The 18,967-nt window shown below is 35.0% G+C and overlaps 1 protein-coding gene across 2 annotated transcripts in view; it reads left to right on the plus strand.

Moving 5' to 3' along the window:
- The window catches only part of ATG7 (autophagy related 7), a 118,561-nt gene that overhangs the window by 53,425 nt on the left and 46,169 nt on the right, over window positions 1-18,967 (plus strand). Inside the window, exon 20 of one of the 2 annotated variants that reach the window (XM_042807030.1) lies at window positions 1,345-1,394. The exons of the other annotated variant lie outside the window; for it this stretch is intronic. Within the exon in view, the coding sequence (XP_042662964.1) occupies window positions 1,345-1,365 (21 nt within the window). The 3' untranslated portion in view covers window positions 1,366-1,394. Of the gene's footprint in view, window positions 1-1,344; window positions 1,395-18,967 lie in introns of those variants that run through there. 2 annotated transcript variants of the gene reach the window in all.

Here is an 18,967-nt window from a genome sequence, read left to right on the forward strand (position 1 = left end):
TACTTGAACATACATACGTAAGCGCTCTTGAAATAACTGGGACTGAAGCATCTATTGAAAGGTAGTGATAGAAGGAGCAGTGATAGTGATAAAGTGAAATTTTTGCCTGAATTCACTGTAGTAGGTGTAGTTGAATTTCTGTAAAAGACTTTTTCAGCTATATCCATTTTCAGAAGTACAGAAACTCAATTTCTCTCTGTTCTTAATAAGACCCAAGTATAAATACAATCTCTTTCTTTGGATTTCAATTCCCGAATTACTTAGATGCTTTAGGAAACTTTATTATCCTTTCTGCTTTCATCAGGATGAGAGAAAATAATGAAATACATAAAAGACATAAAATTTTCACTTTGATGATTGATTAAAACGCAAGAAGTGTCTGAGCTCTTGCAATCTAAGAGAATCATAAAGAGTTTGTTAAAAATCAAATCCGGACCAGAGTTCATATTTTTGAATGTGATTATAAAGGTCAGGTATTGGTGCCAGCAGGACATGATATCTATGTTATTTTACTTCAGTAACTTTGTACTTCAAATCTTCTGTCTCTTACAATTTGTGATCCATAGTATCTATTGTTTCTCTGACAAGTTCGTGTAGCCAGTAAATGAACCCTATTTAGTATTTGCAAAATCTGCTTGCTGTGCTGATTTACTGTATCCCAAACAATGCAGATTATAACTCATAGCCTACAGAAGAGTAGGACAAATTAAAAAAAAAAAAATAATCATGCTAGTAAAATATTTTGAGCTCTTTGAATAGGAGAAAATACAGAAAACCCATTTTTATTCTGATTCTGCACTTATTTGAAGTTTATGCCTGACCATTTTATCAGCCATTTCTTGGGGAACAGGGCTTAGTTATGTAGTAGGCAGCTGGTATTAAAAGTGAACTTTGTGCTTTTCCAAATTTGGAAGAAAATTCAGAATTTTCAATGTGCTTTGCTATTAAAAATATCCTGCTTGTTTCTGATTCTGCTTTATATTATGCAACATATTTGATGCTGAAAGAATAATACATGAATTGCCAAAAAATCCTTGAAATAAAACAGAAAAAGACTTCAACATTATTATAATAGTAAGTTCTGTAGCTAATCATTTTTTTCTGTTAGCCAAGCAGTATTCAGAATTTTATTTTATTTAATGTTATGAAAATTTCCTCCAGAAAACACTACTGATGGGTAAACCAAAATTAATATTTCAGAATTTTGTCTGTGTGTGAGCTTTTTTTTTTTTTTCCTTCATGTTTTTAATCTGGTGCATTTCAGGAGAATTCACTTTGGCAGATTCAGACCTGCCCTGGAATCTCTTTCTTAAGAGATTAAGAGATTAATCTGTTTTCTTTCAGGAGGTGGGTTGGTTCTCATGATGTCAATTAGTGTCATCATTTTTCTTCATTCATCAGGCAATATTTCCCAGATCTTCAAATAATGGTAATTTTTTTTCTGCAAAAAAAAATCCTGTTGAACACAGTCCAAATGAGAAATGAGTCTTCGTTACGGTAGATTTTAAAATGTATGTAACGTTACAATGCATTCTGGTTATTATGCGTTGCTATTATGTGCCTAAAATAGATTTGGTAAGTCTGTCCTTCACATAGTGTTCTGCTGGATCTGTGGTATATCTGCTGTTGAAATTTTGTGGAGGAGAGGTAATTGTTACATCAACACAAAACAATTCAAACTGAATTTTATAGCCTTTGAACAAGCCTTTGAATCAGGCCTTTATGCTGCTACCTTATACCGTTCTTTGAAGAATCTAGAAATACTTGTGAAGTGTTTCCTTGATTTTGTACCAAAACATGATCTCTTTGTCTTTCCCCTCATAACTTTACTGATAACTTCAATTATGATTACTAATAATACTTGAATGCTGTTTCCAGGACTTACATCAGCAACTGATGTGCACAAATACTCATTTTTCATGATATATTTGAATAAAGACATATTTGTTCCTTCAGGATAGGGAGGGCTGTGTACAGTCATTTTACTTAGTTGAAACCAAAGGAAAGAAGGGGGAAGGACAGTTGATTGTAGAGTTGTACAGAATGGAAAGATTTCTTTGAGTGTACCATAGCACAGGAATGCTTCAAGGAAGACCTCAAGGATGAGAGCCTGCCAGTCTTCTGAGCTGAGTCCTGTAAGACCAGAGCTTGGAGTGTTACAGTTGCAAACATATTTTCATCAGTCAACCCTCATTAATGTTTGAATTTCAGTGAGAGATTATAAAAGTGAGGACAGCTATAGAAACACTACCCATATCGCTTCAAATGAGTAACTCTACACTGTCATAAACATCCTATGTGACCGTGTCTCAGAAACATGAAACAACCTTATAATATATTTTTACTTGCAAATTGTAATGCTGATGTCCATCAATAAAAGGTGCGACTGATTAGCTGCACGGATTGATAGATTTATTAAACTTGCACTTGAGATCTTCCTTGAAGCATTCAAATTAAATGAAACTGCAAATTGAAATGTAAGAATTAATACTTGGGGGCAGAGATAGAGGAAATGATGACTACTTAGTGTAAAGAATTTTTTTTTTTTAATTTAAGCTGCTGTTGATATCAAGCTCTTTTGTTTGAAATTTCAAATATATGGAAAAAATTTAGACTAAAACCACTGAAAGAAATGGAATAATGGCATTTGAGTTAACAATAGATGGGGTTTTTTTGTTTGTTTGTTTGGGTTTTTTTCATGGATTAGACTGTGAATTGCTGTCATAGCACCAAAACATCGATAGAGTTTAAATCTATTTCTATATAAAATTTCACAGTAAATCTTGCATAGCTATAAAATGGAAAGTACTGCTATGAATAAATTTATAATCTCATCATTTTTTATGTGAGGGGAAAAAGTATGCAACAAATAGTCAGCTATAAAAAAAATTAGCCTTAGTAATATAGCACCCTTCCAGGTGCTGTGGAACTGCTGCTGCATGAATATTGAGTCTATGTTCGTCATAATGCCTGTGCAGCTTTTGAGTAGTGTCTTGTGTATATAATAATTCAAGATTGTTTGTCCTCTTTATAAACAGTATTGATCAGTGAAGCTCAGTACTGATCAGTATCAGACATTCTCTATGAAGAGGGCTCAAAGTGTCTCTACTGTCTGGTGTTTCCTGTTTTAACAGTAACAGCACCTCAATTATAGTTGCAAAGGTACACTAGTTTTCTTTTTTATGAATTATTTTAATTGCTCTCATTAGATCAGTATCTAAACAAAGAGAACTTGAACTGGTGAAGTAATGCTTCAGTTTGTGCTGTGATATTAAATTGTACTTAGATTTTAGATTGCACTTAATAATTGTACTTTAGAATATTTTTAGTTAATGATGAACATGGCACCCATATTTTTGAAATGAACTGCTATACTGAAGCTATAAAATCTGAATTGTCAAAATGGTTTTGTTGATGTCTTTAGAAACTAATCATGCCTCTAAGGAACTTAGTACACTTAATGACATTTTTAACTGTTGTCTTCCATAAGGCAGAAGGCATACCCCCAATTTTCACATAAAATGATCCATCACAAGGAATTAGCATTAATATGACTGAACAGGTTCAATATTCTGACATAATTTCTTTGCCAGTGTCTGACGTTACAAGGTGAAGAAGTTACAAATGGCTTCTGTAACTGAGATAGCTAATCTAGCAAACAGGGACTTGGTACTTCTAAAGCATCTCTGTGATCTAGGCATGCCCTCTTACAGCACTGAGGACTTCGGCAATTTAAGTTGCTGAAGGATTTGTAAAAATGATTAACAACACTTAATAAGCAGTTAATGAGAAAACAATGAGAATCCAACTGTCAGATGTGGTAGGGGAGGATTGGAAAAGATTGGTTTGTTGGAGTTAACTAGAGATAGGGCATGAAGTGTGTGCAAATGCAGCACAATGCTATCACCGTGTCAAATATTCCCTATCCCTCTTTTTTTTTTTTTTTTTTCTTTTTTCTCTCCTGCTTTGAACAGTAAGTGCATTTTTCCCTATGTAACAACAGTAAACTGTTTCTCCAGGAGTGTTCCCACCCTTCTGATACTTGACTAAGACAGGAGTGCTGCACATCTCTATTGCATGGTATCTTGGTGTAATTTTCCATGTTTCTGTTTTACCTGCCCTGTATATAGGTGAGAAACTACTGTCTTGAGTGTTTTGGCTGCCTCACCAGCCAACATAGACACCAAATCTACTAATCCAGGCACAAATTTAATCCTGTATAATCTAAAGGTAAAGAAAGGTAATCAATGGAGTTAAAAAATCAACTAGGTTGTGCATGGAGATAGAGTTTTGCAAAGTGCTTTTCCTCCTCCCTAATGAGTATCCAGAGCTTTAAGGTAAAGCAATGCTGAATAACCATGCCTAAAAACTGATGGAATCACTGAAGTGGTGTGTCACTTCAAAACAGTGGAGTTATGAACATGAATTTCCTATAAATTCTGGCCTAATTTTCTAGGAGTCTCATGTCTTGAATTTGTGGGGAGTTACACACTGAGATCCTAAAATCTTTCTTCATAATTGGATCCAAATGTTTCTGGCTTGTAGTCTGTTCTTTCCTGATACTCTATTTCCACTTCTCTCTGTCTAGAAGAGGACTAATACTTTACAACACTAACCATGTGTTTGAGAGGTATTTGTTACTTTGCTAGTAGGAGCCACTGATAACTTTAAACCTGTGATAGATTTAATACTCAATCTTCTTATCTTGCTTAAAATGGTAAAATAACTTCTCCATGTTCTCAGCTGTGCACTTCAGCAGTCAGATTGCAGCAGTCTGTCACTAAGAAGTTAAAATGAGTGCTGCTCATGACTTCTATATTTAATACAAGATCAAAGTTCATAGTAGGGAAAAGATACCAGAAATGTGGTAACAGTAACAGTAAGAATAATAGTGTACAAGTCTGCCTTTCACTTTTTCATTACTACATGTATGTACCCTGATACATGTAGAAAAAGAGGTTATAATCTATATTGTAATTTGTAATTTTTCAACATTATTTGTATTTATTTATTTTACCCTAATATTGAGCTGTCTAGCTGCCTAGATATAGAAAATGCTTTACAGATTTTGATTTTGTTTTATTTAAATGTTCATTCAAACCTATCTTCCCATCACCTGCCTTTGTTATCCCTCTGCATCTGTCTGAAAGAGAATATTTTAGCTGGTTCAAATGACCTTTAAATGGTGCTGCTGTCAAATCCTCACATCCTTGTTATGTTAGATCAAGATAACATATATTTCTCTTTTGAATACTGTAATAATATTTGGTATTTTCAATGGATTCAGGATTTCCATGGCTGCAAGTGTTTAGGCAACAGCAAGCTGATAGAAGTGTACAGGATGTACTGTACCTAGTCCTTTCGTGTTCCATTTGCAAAGGATCGGGTATTCCCTGATTTCTGTCAGTGCCTGCTTTGCAATGTGAATAAGCAAGACCTGACTGTAATCCTGATAAGATTTAACAAAATTAAATGCCATCGAAGTCACATTGTTTAGTGACAACAGTAACAATAACATATAGATTAAAAAAAAAGCCTCGTCAGAGTACTCTGCATTTCATTGTGATTAGGTTCAAAAATCCAGAGAGTAAACATTTGGGGAATAACTTTCTAACATTTTGGCAATCTGCACTGAATAGAGGTTCATTTTATGGTTCTACCATTAAAAAAAAAAATTTTTTTTGACTGTGGTTAGGATCTGATTTTGTCTGTAACTGCAGCACTAACTATTGGTATGTGATAAACTAAAGGAGAATTATCAAGTGGTTTTGATCTTGTTCCTGTAGATAGAATGTCTTAATGTGTCCCTCTGTTCTCAGCTTCTTTGTCTGATGCTCCAAATACTAGTGTTACTGAAATAGGGCATTTTTATGCCCACAAATAAAAAAGTAATGAGACATAAGCTTCTTAAAATTCAAGTTGTATAAAGGGGAGAGCAGGGAAAGTTAAGGCAGCTTATCGGTGAACCTCTGTGCCCCAAAACCACAATTCTTCTGAATCTTGCATTTCCCCTTTGTGGGAGTCATGATTATGAAACTGTCAGCTGTCCCTGTCCCTTTTTGCACAAGGTGTACGAAGAAGCTCTGAGGTCTCCGTTACATTTGAGACCCAGCCAAATGATACATCTAGATGCATCACACCTTACAACGACTAAGTGCTCTTAAAAATTACTGTGTATTTCAACTCTTTTTTTTTCTGCTAACCTAACTCTTGTTGTCTTGCTATGAGGAAGCCCAGAAGAACTGTAGCAGTTTGAGTAATAACAGGGAAAACAATGTTCATAATTCCTGAAGTAACTTCAGAAAACTGTATTTATCTTAAGAACACAGTCCCTTCACTGGGATTCTAGCGGAGACAGGTTAGTCAGTAAGTAAGAAGCTGTAGTTCATTGAATTAATACTTAAAATACTGAGAGGGAGGAAATGCATATCCGGAGGCAAAACTATGATCCTCTTGGTGTAGCGCTTTCAGCCTCCTCCTTTCTTCCTTCCCCAGGATGCTGACTTTTTCTTTGCCCTTGCTGTAATCAATTTTCCTTCCTTGCAGGATTTGGGATTAGATAGGTGGTGAGGACAAGAGTTGCATTTTCCAAAATATGCAGCTAGTTTTTGCAGAGGAGGCTTTATAAAAACAAAACTGCCTTTTGGTCTCGGCCATAATTTTGAATGGGGTGTATCATTACTAAAACAATATTTGGAAAATTAGGATTATAACCTGCATGCCTTTTTTTGAGGGGGTGGGGAGGTAGGGAAGCATGTGGGGTGATGGAGAGAGGTGGGTAATTATCTTATAGAAAGATTTTCAAGCAATGTTGACTCCTTTTTCTCTAAAGGAAAAATCTCCAGTAAAGAAGGGAGATGTAAAAAAAAATAGCGATTAAATCGCTTCCAATGTATTTTGTTACAATGAAGAATGAATAGACTGTTCAAGATGCATTCTGTTATTCTCATGTGAAGAATAAGAAATTACACAACACAGACAAACATGCTGATAAACTTTGTTTTATAATTAAGAACATAAATTATACAATGTGCATCTTAGACCAAGTGAACAGTTGCAGAGTATATGGGCCCCTGTAGATCATTTGAGTAAAAAAAGGAAAAAAGTTTGCTGCTGGACAAATTACTACCAGATGCAGATTTCAATAAACACATACTGTTGTAGCCTTACCCAAAGGTGCTATGAATTTCTTGAGGCAATTCTGCCTCTGCATTCACTAGACTGTTGAATGTTTGAATGTTAATTGAGTTACTGTATTATGTATGAATACCCTTCATCCCCCCAGTTTTTAATACACTCTCTTCATCTTGTAGACTGCTAAATGTTGTCTGCAAGAGTATTTAGTTGTTAACTACGTTTGCATTCTTCTGACGATATATATTTCCTCTGGAAATGTCTCTCAAACTTTTCTTAAAACACTCATGTTAGAGTTGTGCAATAGAACTTGTGCTATCAGTTATCACATATTCCAAGTGCATTGGTATTTTATTATTGTCAACATGTAATTTTGACTACAAGACCTTTCTCTACAAGCAGTAGTGGCTTTTTTTCCAACTTTGTAAACTAGTGATTTTCCTATAAATATAGATGGAACTAGTAAGTGGTAATAAATGAAGTTGATTACAATGCGAAGAGTTGTTGAAAAATCATGCACGTTTACCACAACTTCTCTTTAATGCCAGTGATTGCTAATTCACATGACAATCAGAAGAAATTAAGCATCACAAATTTTAATAACAAAACATCAACACTAAGACCTGCTCTTACATGGAAATCTTATATGGAAAACCCTTTGTAAACTACTTCTCAACTTAAATTTTCACAATGTCTTAGGGTTTCTTTCTTTATGAAGTACGGAATAATTTTACCAGCATAACCGCGTAAAGATTTGCATCCATATTGGTACTATAATACAAATATTGTTGGCTAAAGTTGACACTAATTTTGCAGAGATTTATAAAACAGGCAAATTTGAATAGCCTTTAAAGTTAGTATTAACCTAGCTCTTACTGGCCTGCGTTTTCATTCTATTTAATTCTGAATATTCTCCTGGTATTTACACTTCAATGAACATCTCTACAAAGTGCTAGTATTTCCTCGGCCTTATTCTAGTTCAGGTTCTCCCGAAGTTTCCTTTTTACAACGTCTTTTTCTTGAACAAATTGTAACTTGGCTTCTAGCTGAAATCTGCTATGCAACATACTTGTTTTTATGGAATTGGCTCGAGTCCTGGAGGGACCACCTGATAGCTTAGAAGTCATAAAAATTAATGACCGATTTCGTATTTAAAACCCAGATTTGATTCCAAGATTAGCCTGTTTGTACCTGAGAAGATAAGGATTGCTTATCTTATCACTTCAGTAATAATTTTTTCTTAGCAGTGACTTCACTTAGTTGATTTAAGGGCAAAGTGATGGAAAGTCATCTTGTAAATGAAAGTTGTGTCTGACCTCATGAAGAGATATCAAAAAAAGTCTGTAGTGTTCTGCACACAATACAAATTTTGCCCAGTGAAAAAGGTTTAATTTTTTACGTTTCGAGAACATAATGTTTTAAAGAAAAAAGTTTTAGGATGAGTTTGTTTTCTTGGTCTCTCAACCTTTAAAAACCCCACTGCAGATATTAATTAACATGCTTCAAATTAGTGATGAGTTGTTGCGTTCTCTAGGTATTGAGTCTGGGACACTGAAACTGTACTTCACGTGTAATGTTTCATGAAGCAAGAGCAGCTTGTGAGTTACTGAGTTTGTTATGTTATTTTCATATACAGGAAAACTTTTGTCATTCTACAGCTGTCATGATGATTTTTAAAGTCATTTGATTGTTATACAGCAACCTCAAAATAATGCAGTTTTACTGGATGAGTGGCTTTGATGCGGGGAAAATGCTAGACCTTGAAATCTAACAACGTGCTCTTAAAAAAGTTGAGCTTCAAGCCTTAGTATGAAGTAAACATCATAGCTAAAACATGAGTAAGAATATATATGAAAAAAATACTACTAGTTTTGTCTTTAACTTTCTTAACTGATTAACACTTTGTCAGCAAAGGCAGGAAGGCCAAATGCAACTCCTTAGACCATATTGGTAACTTCGATATTCTTTGAGAACATGAAAAATGAAAATCAAATTTTGCGTGGAGTCGTTGGTTTTCAGTATAAAATGATTACCTGTATGAGACTTTAGATTAGGCTAACGGGTTGGCCAGAAGGGGTTGTGAACCGTCCGTCCTCAGAGGTACTCAGAAGCTGTGGGGACATGGTCCAGTGTGCTCTAGGTGACTGCTTGAGCAGGGGGGTTGGACAAGATGCCTTCCAGAGATCCCTCCTAACTCAGTTGTTGTGTGATTTTGGGAGTTGTCTCACAGAGCCAAGTGTCTGCTCGTTAAATGAATACAGCAATCAAAATCAGCAGGTGTACCAGGTTCCAGAGATTTGGAAGGAACAATTATTATTAACTCTAAAAAATGTAATTGGAGAAATCACTTCTCAAATCACAGGGAGAAGGGGAGCACACAGGTCTGTTCCAGCAGCATATATGTATGTACTCGGTTAAATAAAGCCTGAGAGCAAATGGGGGGATCTTAGTGATTCTTGTAAGGTAAAAGAAATAAAACCATGATTCTGTAATGCATGTAAAGAAGCCTAAATCAGACTCAGATAATTTTCATAAAATAAATTTAGTAAAAATAGTCCTTAACTTATCTATGAAAGTCATTTCCAAAATGATCCTAACTCTACACAGCATCACTGTCCTCAGTCGAAGCACCGTGTACCAGTGTATGTTTTGGGCCTTCTGCGAGTTCACGGGACTCTCAGACTGCATAGCAGTTGCGCTGAAATCTCTCTGTATGAAGGTATACATGCACATGCTCTCTCATTATTGAAGTGTAAAATGTTGCAAAACAACTATTTAATGGCACATGACTTTCATAGCAAATTAAGAAGTAAATTGACTCTATTCCAGTTAAAACACAAAAGTAAACATAATAAAACCAGTCTACTTGGAATGAATTTAAAGGAGTGAGATTGTAGAAATAATTTTGAAGAAGTATTCTATACGTACAAGCACATTAGTACTTTGTTATGTTAAAATATGGGTTCTGTTTAAGTACTTGCTACGCATGAAATAAATTTCTGTAATTTTAAAGTACTGAGTCAAGCCTACCTGACAATGAATGTGATCCCCTGCAAGTTATGTGTGAAATTATGTAGGTTAATCAATAAACACAAAAAATGCATAGTGGAGGAAAAGATACAAACTGTGATTTAGATGGAGAGAACTACTAAGATGCTTATTTATTTTGTTACAGTATAAATATATTTGTTTTGTAAAATAGAAATAAAAGTCACAGAAATAGAGAAAGGATGCACAAGCAAACCTGTAAAGAATTAAGTGATTACTTTCCAACCTCTCAAGGGGATAGGGGTTAAGAGATACAGTTTTAAAAGGGTTTACATTGTTGAAAAGTTTATTTATCTAGTGTCTACTGGGACAGTGTGCCAACAACAGCAAACCCAAAATGCAAGTTAGAAAGAAAAAGAGAAAACTACTACTGGAAGAGAATATGAAGGCATAACAAAGCTATTCAAAATTATTACAGTGCAACAGCTGTTTTTGCTAATGTTTCTTGGTTATTTAAAAAAAAATCATCAAATTCCCTTTGTCTTCTCACTTTGAGTAACTGTAGTATATGAAGTTTGCTATCCTATGACTCATTCTTCCCACAAATACTATTTCTTTGAATAGCCCTTGTAAAAACATGCATTTCGTATTAGTTGTCTTAGTTGGCAATTGTGTAGACTTTTTTCTTCCTGGGTGAGTGATTTATATGTACTAATCTCTGGATCTGCTTCTGCCACACATGGTGCATACCAAAATAGTGGTAATACTGCTCTGTACTGCCGTACCTGTGATTACTGTGGTTGCATTTTTGAAAGAGTACAGTTGGCTGGTAAAGTATATCAATCACTGAAACTAGTTTAATCTCTTTCTCCACAGGACATAGTCTTGTATCTAATAAATTCTGATATTTTGCATGTATTTTCAGGGACAGACATTCATGAAATTGAGGCTTGGTTTTATTTCTTAGTAGAATTTTAAAAGATAATGGACAAAGAAGGGACAAATGCAAAATAAGATGTCATTTCCAGCCTCCAAAAGAAGCCTCTTTGCATGAGTTTGGCTCACTGTAAGAAATACTAAAAAGAGTTGTGGAAGCTAAATGACTGAGGTTCATTCAGATAAAAGAATTAAAGAGCATCTGTTGTGGCTTTCATATGTGAAATGTATTCTAGAGAACAGCCACAGTTGTAGGCTTTCTTGATGCTTTCACAATACTTCACATTTTCTCTGATGGCACAATGGAACAGGCAAGCTCCTATGAGAGAATTCTATACTGAATTATATATACTCTGTGAATTTGTCCAACTGTGCTAGGATGCGTTCGTGACAGCAGCACGCATGGATATTGATATGGTCATCATCCTCTCCAGCTGTCTTTGGTTCCCCAGAGAGAGGGGTGGATTAACCGGGGACAGCCTTTGGATTGAGTCCAAACTGTAAAACACAAGCTCATGCTTTTAGATGGGAAATATTTTAAACCATGTCTTTCTTTCAATTACGGGTTTTGTGTTGGTTGGGGCTACTTTTTTGATATTTCCGCTTTCTGGATTTAATCTGGAGTTTAGAATTTGGATCAAATTGTTTAATGCATCTAATATGTAATATAATATTCTTTAATGTATGTTTAATATGTAGATTTATGCTTGCAGATTATATTTGGATTACTTAACAAAATAAAATCTAGGGCCTGAATGTGAATTTTCTTTTTATACAGTGGAAATTAGAGATGGGATTTGAGAAAAGGAGGTAATACTTGCTGTTAAATGCATCTTTAGTTAAAATGAAGCATAAAGATCACAAAGATGATTTTATGCTAAGTGAGGTTAAACTCAAAGTTGGTTATAAAAAAAAAAGGTCACTTTTTATGATGTAACATTAGTAACATCCGTTTCTCGTAAGTAATAGCTGTGGAGGATGCTACATGAGTTTTCAGGACAATACTAGAAAAGGGTTTGTGTATTTGGAAACCTGATAGGATTTAAGCTCATTTATGAAAGAGAATAATTTTGTTTTCATGGAAAAATTTCTCGATTGAAGAATACATATTATGATCACTGAGCCTTTTACTTTCAAAGGAGAATGATGTTCCAGGTCTAGCATAAAATCTGCTATCCTTCATTCCGGTTGTAAAGTGGCATTTTTCTTTACTCTCTTCCATTTAAAAGCAAAGGAAAGAACTTGTAAATTTGTATCAGAGAAAATTCTTATAGAATAGACTGCCTGTTTAGAAACATTGTTTTAATGTGAAGGGATGAGGTAATAGAATAAAGCAGTAACCAGAAAGCTGCAATGCGTGACTCTGGTATCAAAAAACAACTTCACAGTCTTGATCTTTTGTGTACTTTTTAAAAAATTGGGGGGGGGGAGGGAAAGGGGAAGGGGAGGGGCTCTGGTTAGCCTATCTGTTTCAGGAAGAGTATCAAGAGTACTCTGATTTTGTATTTAAATATGGGACCTGATTAATACTTCAGGCATGCAAGAGAGCTATAACATTAAGACTGTTGTTACTATAGTGAGATGCTATTACAGACATCACAAGACTTGTTATACAAGGAAACATGATTACTTTGGATTAAAGAAGTTGCCAAAGGCTTGAAGGATTTATAGGTGCTGCCGCTTTGAGTTATATATAACTTCATTATTTTGTTGCAAACGTTTAGATCTAGAATTAATGAAGCACAATAAATGCTGATGAAATGAATCAGCAGGTTTGACAGCTTTTAACTGACACCGAGTGAATGATGAATTTTATTGTAGTATTCTTTAAGTCTCAAAATTGCTAGATAATTTACAGAAAGTAATAAATTGAGCACTTGCACAGAGAAAGGAAACTAATATTCTTTATAAATGGAGTGATGTGCATCAGCACTGACATGATCAAGACATCAATTTAAGCATATTTTGTAAATGACTTATTGTTCATCTGCCTGTGAGAGAGGAAATAGTCTATTGTGTTTGTGGAGGAGGTGTCTGTGGTCTGGATCTTGGAGACAAAAAGTGGTGAGAGCAGTCAGTATCTGCAGAGATGTAAGGAGGAAGCACAGGAATGAGTGAGAGCAATGCCATCGCACTGGTCACGTGTGTCTGAGGAAGACGAGAATTGAGTACCACCAGAAATCTAAGTTGTGCTGTCTGGGGGAAAAGGGGTTGACAGCTGGTGTAGTTTGAAAGGGGTCTGGAGCTTGCTGAAATGCTAGGTACGCTGAGCAAGTTAGTTTTAAGTGTTCTGAATTTAAGAGGGGCATAGAGCAGATTAGAAGAACAGAGATTGCAAGCCTCAGGCAAGGAGGAAGTGGGAAAATGTGGCTTTAGAAACAAAGGACTAAAATTTGTTTGTTTTTTTTTTTTTCTGCAGCATCTCCAAAATTTAGTCATGGTTAGTGTAATTAGAAGGGACGATGAAATATAAATTCGTTACAGCACTGTGGTGTGCTGGGATGCTGCAGAGCCTCTTTTTTATGTGAATTAAGAGTTCAGTGAATGCATATCACATCAATTTGATCATTCTATTAATCTCAGCTGTATAAAATTGGCTGCATTTTAACACTGCTTCATTAACCCAGCTCAGAGACTAGTGTGACATCCACTAACTTTTTCTAGACAGCTGCATTCCATTCCATTATATGAAGTCTGTAGTACTGCAGAGACGTTTCAAAACTATTATTATTTTAACAGCTGGTTAATTACAAATTATTTATTGGATTGTTAGAGTTAGCTGAGTAGTCATCATTTGCTCTTGCTACCATGATGCAGAATTAGTGTTATGTGTATTAATGTGAGGGTTAGTAAATCTGAATGAGAAATGAGCAATAACCAATGATGAAAGGATTTTAAGTATTGAAATAGTCTTACAACATTTGTTTCTTACAAGCGATACTATAAAAAGAAAATATGTAATGGCAGAAATTGTTCTTGAGTTTCATTTGACTCTCCCTCTGTAATGTGACTCAGGAATTTAGTTATGTAAAAATATGACTAAGTCCCTTTTGCCTTTGAGGTATAGACCTGGATGAAATCCAGTAAGTGATTGGATTTCAGTTAATTGGAAAAGTTCTTTCCCAGTCTTTTTAACTTTGAATTTGGGACAAAACTACATCAAAAGCTGGAACAGGTTCCTCATCTGGCTATTCCATGGTCAGGTGAGTTTTTTTTCTCCTCAGTAGTGTCCGCTTACTAAATTAAGGTCTCAGCATTAATAAATCATTCTCCTGCAGAATAAAACCTACAATTTTTCATATATGTTGTCTTTCATACCTTTTGAAGTATAGCTCTTATGTCTGTGGAGTGAATCCCTGGGTAGATATAGCAAAGAGAGGGAGTAAAAAAGAATCCAGGTGCGTATTGTATAGTTTCTTAGGGTGACATGCTTAACATATACCAGAGTATTTGAAAGTGCTGTATTAACTCCTGTTACCAGTATGCTATTTGGGTTATTTTTTTATGTAATGAAAAGCCAGGAGTGGTTTCTGTCACAGCCTGCCCAAATGACTGTTTTGTTCAGAAGCCTGATACACTGTGCGGTATAATACATTTGAGACACACCAGTGCAGTGTGTGTATTTATACTCACAGTAAATGTAAGTAGGTGGAGAAGCAGAGAGGAGGATCCTTCAGAACTGCATGAGCACTGTTTAAAAAAGAAACCAACCCACCTGACTGGTCTGAACGCTCAGTGCTGGAAGTGCATATGCCTGACCGTATAGAGGGTGAAGGAGCGCCTGCAGAGCCAGCTCTCTGGGAGGTGTTTTCTGGTCTGCAGTGTCGCATGGTGACTGGCAAAACCTGTGTTCCAAACTGCGTTGGAATATATTAGCTTTGCATTTCTCGTTCCATGCTGTACAAGGCATAACAGAATCAAAATCTTAAAATGCTAACGGTCCATTTGTTCTGTATGTCTTTAGAGATGGGGGACAGAAGGGAAAGATGGAAATGATCTCCTAACAATATTACATGTTAGTGGCAATTAGGAAAAATCTGTTAGTCTACAAAAAAACAACAGCTGCAATTTATCTTGTCTTGCAAGCTTTCAGCTAATTTTTCTTACTGTATCCCACCCAAAGGTATTTTTAAAACTGGACGAAGACAGCCCTTATTCTCTCCCTTGTGCTTACATTGTCACAGTCACAGATGTCGTTACTATGCAAACCACTATTATTATTTTTTCCTCTTAAATACTTTCCTGGTTTCCCTTTTGCTGTGACGATTTCTTCATTATTGTTGGGAGATGGAACTATTTCATTCATAGGCCACAAATGTTTTCTTTTAAGTATTCAAAATGTCTTATCCTTCTATTATTTTTTTTCCAGTTTACTATAAAATGCTCCAGTCTTATTCCAGTATAGTTTTGTTTAAACCTTCCGTTCCCGTTATTTTTAAAATTTTCTCAGTACTGCTTTGGTTTTCCAAGATGTATCAGCACTGCCATTTTAGCAATGAAATTCTGCTCTCTCGTTCACTTACTTCAATCCCCTCTGTAGTTTACTTTGTTTTTAACTGTATCATAACAGTTTTTCTCTGGTGCCACCCATAATTTCTCTATTTGATTCACACCTGTTTGCATTAGCTTTGAATGTCTACATTGTATCATCTGCATGTTTTAAATGTGCATCTGCCTGATTTGAAATAAAAATGTTAATAACCTTGACTTCCAGATTTACAAACTTACTCCATGTTATTTAATGGTAAACTCTGTATAAACAGTTCTAGATTCCTATTATATTTGTATTATTGTACTATAATAGTAGTAGTAAGTTGACACAGGAATGCTTCTAAACAATTAACTTTTCAATATTGAACGTGCTTTGCTATCAGAATGCCATACAAAAATGTCATTCATAAATGGCTCTTTCTTACACTTTTCCTGAGCACACTGTCATGTTGAAAAAAATTCAGAATTTTTCTTCCATCATTTTTTCTTTTTCAATAATCTGGGTAAATAAGTGAGGTGGCATTTACTCTGTTTATGCTTGCAAACACTTTCATTTTCAACAACTACTTGATAACTTAAATGAATTACATTAGTAGTTACTGTGAAGCTGATAGGTGGTTTATTTTAAAATTTATTTTGGTTTGTGTTTAAATATTTAAATTTGTACTCTACGAAGACCAGTATTTAAGATTAGGACCAAGTACTGCATTGGTTTTTCATTTGTTTTCTCTAGTTACGCAGTGTGTGAGATGGCATGTAGGCTGTTTTCTGGATTCACGAGCACAATAGCCTTGGCTCAGTGGTTATCCTTTTTTACCTATAAAGTCAATTTAGTAGTCTGGTTGATTTCCCATTCTTCTTGTACAAACATGCAGCTTCCAAGAGTTGTGTTCCAGTTGTGCAATAAGAAATTGTCAGTACCTGTGTTTCTTGACTGTTAAGTATCAGGTGTAATTTAACAGTCATTTGGGGGAAATATTCTTTCAGGCCATTGCCCCTTGTCAGCAACCTTCCTCACCTGTGGGACAGTTTGTGCCTAGAGTATTATTCTAATATACATCCGTTGCCAAGTCCTGTTATTTCCTAGATTTGATAATTAAACATCAAAAGTTACACTTTAAACACTGACATTTCTATAGAAAAAGCTTTCTTTTTTTTTTTTTTTTTTTTTTTATCTTACTTCTTCATGCCCAAGACTATTATTTGACCTGATGTAATTTCACGGGTTCCTAAGGAAAATTAAGGCTATCCATACAACAATACTTACTGCCTTAGATGCAGAGCAACCTCTGTCTTTCTCTTTTTAATGTTGTATATGCATTGTCAAATATAGATGTCTGCCCTCACTGGTAGTGATTCAGACATGAGTCAATGCATTTGTTTCTGGCCCGTACGTTTCCTGTCAAGGTTTTGTATTAGAGTTTTCTATACTTTTTATTGGAGGTTGTTTTTTTTTTTTAATTTTGTATTTTGTTTATGTCTCCTAAATAATGCTATTATTTCATCAGAATTCCATGAAAAGAGTAGAGCACATGAAAAAGCTGGACTAAATCTGTTGTATTGCAGTTGTGGAGTCTTTTGTATTAAAACTGTTGTCGACCTTTTAGGTCACATGTTTTGTTCTTTTGTTACAAGCCAGAGCATGTTGACATTGCTAACAATTCCCATGTATGTTTTCACCCCCCACACACACACATAAAGGAGAAGGAGCCCCTTCTCTTACTGACTGTTCATACGTTCAACTCTGATCTCTCTACATCTTTTATACACTGAACAGAATAGCCAAGTGGCATACCAGAAAGAAATTTGTCATTATTGTTCTCAGCATGAACTTAAACACATAAGTCTAGTTTTTATCTGTGACAATTGAGTATCTCTTCACAGAAAAATACTGAAAGTTCTTGGAATTACAAAGATATCAAATCACTAGCCAAATTTTCCCTGGCTAAGCAGTGGCAAAAGCTGATCTGAATTGATCTGATTTCTATGTGGTGGTTTGGTATTTTGTTTTTTGTTTTCATTTTTTTTTGTTTGTTTTGTTTTGTTTTGTTTTTTTTCTGATGAGAACTACTGTTTGCTCTGAGATCATCAAAACTTATTTCAGCTAGGATTCAACATTAGATTTTAATTGTTGTTTCCAGAGTTAGAATGTGAATTCTCAGTTATGGAACACTGATCAGATCATAGCCGAAGTTGTTCATCTTGAAATTTTGCAATTAAATTAAATTAAATCCCAGTATATTAGTAATTTCAGCAGAATGTTCTAATCCAAAATGAAAATCAGATGTTCTTCATGGAAATAAGGAAGTCCAGACAATGGGTATTGTATTTAGGTTACAAGACTTGTGTTCTTTATTTTTTTTTAATTTTCATTGTTTACATTGTCGGCAAGTCTTTGCTCATTTTAAGGATTAAAACTATTAGTTTAAAAACATTTTTTAAAATGTGTATCCAAAAACATTTCTCTTGAGTTGTATAAAAAATCGGGTCCTCTGGAAATTCATTGCCCTCATGAATGGACTCCTGGTGAGTGAGGAATTTTTATGACTCCCTTAAAAAACAATTGCAAGCATTCCACAAATAAACAATACATTGATTTGGGGGGATGTTTTTATGAGTGTTTTATAATAATTTGTTCTCCAATGTTTATTTCAGTATGGTATTTTGTAATTTTTAACTTAATTATACTAAGAATTCTCTTGTAGCAGCAGAGAGAGTAGAGCTTTGGAGCATGAGTCAGTGCTGTTCTAATTAGCAAGTGCAGATACAGGACCAAATATATTATTTCATTGATTTCCATGGGTGCTGGAAGAAGAGCCAGAATAGTTCAGTGACATAGGCCAGCTGCTGTCTTTCTATTTCTTTTTGCATTTTGCAATTATTTTGGCAATTTTGATATTTTTTCCCTCAACTAGTTTTTCCTTCTGTATTTTTCATTAATAAATTTCACATGTGATTTTGTTTTGTTTTGTTTTTCTTGCTTCTTTCAGAGCTGTTTTTGATGAATAGTCAACCATAATAATAGTTACGTTGGTATTGGCTTTTCCTGCCCTGCGTGTAAACTATTGCAAGTGACAGTTCATATTTTACTGGCACAATAAAACAGTGCACCATTATTGTGACAGCAGCAGCTCTCGGTACAGCAGAAACCCTAATGTTGTTGATATTGCAGAAGAGTTTTGTCTGAAAAATGGGGGGCAAGGGGGAATTAACATCATTGGATTGCTCATTGCCCCAAGGGGATAGCAGTTGCATGCCCATAAAACTCTCATTGTTGCTTTTGGACAAGATTTATTTTCTACTACTCAATCTGCAAATAATCCAGGAGATCTTGTTATCACCAGGAGTACCACTTTTAATTCAGATTGTGTTCAGTTGCTGAAATATTTTTTTCCGATTTTGATTCATGTCAATAATA

This window comes from Tyto alba, unplaced genomic scaffold, assembly GCF_018691265.1.
Source record: "Tyto alba isolate M040663 unplaced genomic scaffold, T.alba_DEE_v4.0 Super-Scaffold_49, whole genome shotgun sequence".
Classification (NCBI taxonomy): Eukaryota; Metazoa; Chordata; class Aves; order Strigiformes; family Tytonidae; genus Tyto; species Tyto alba.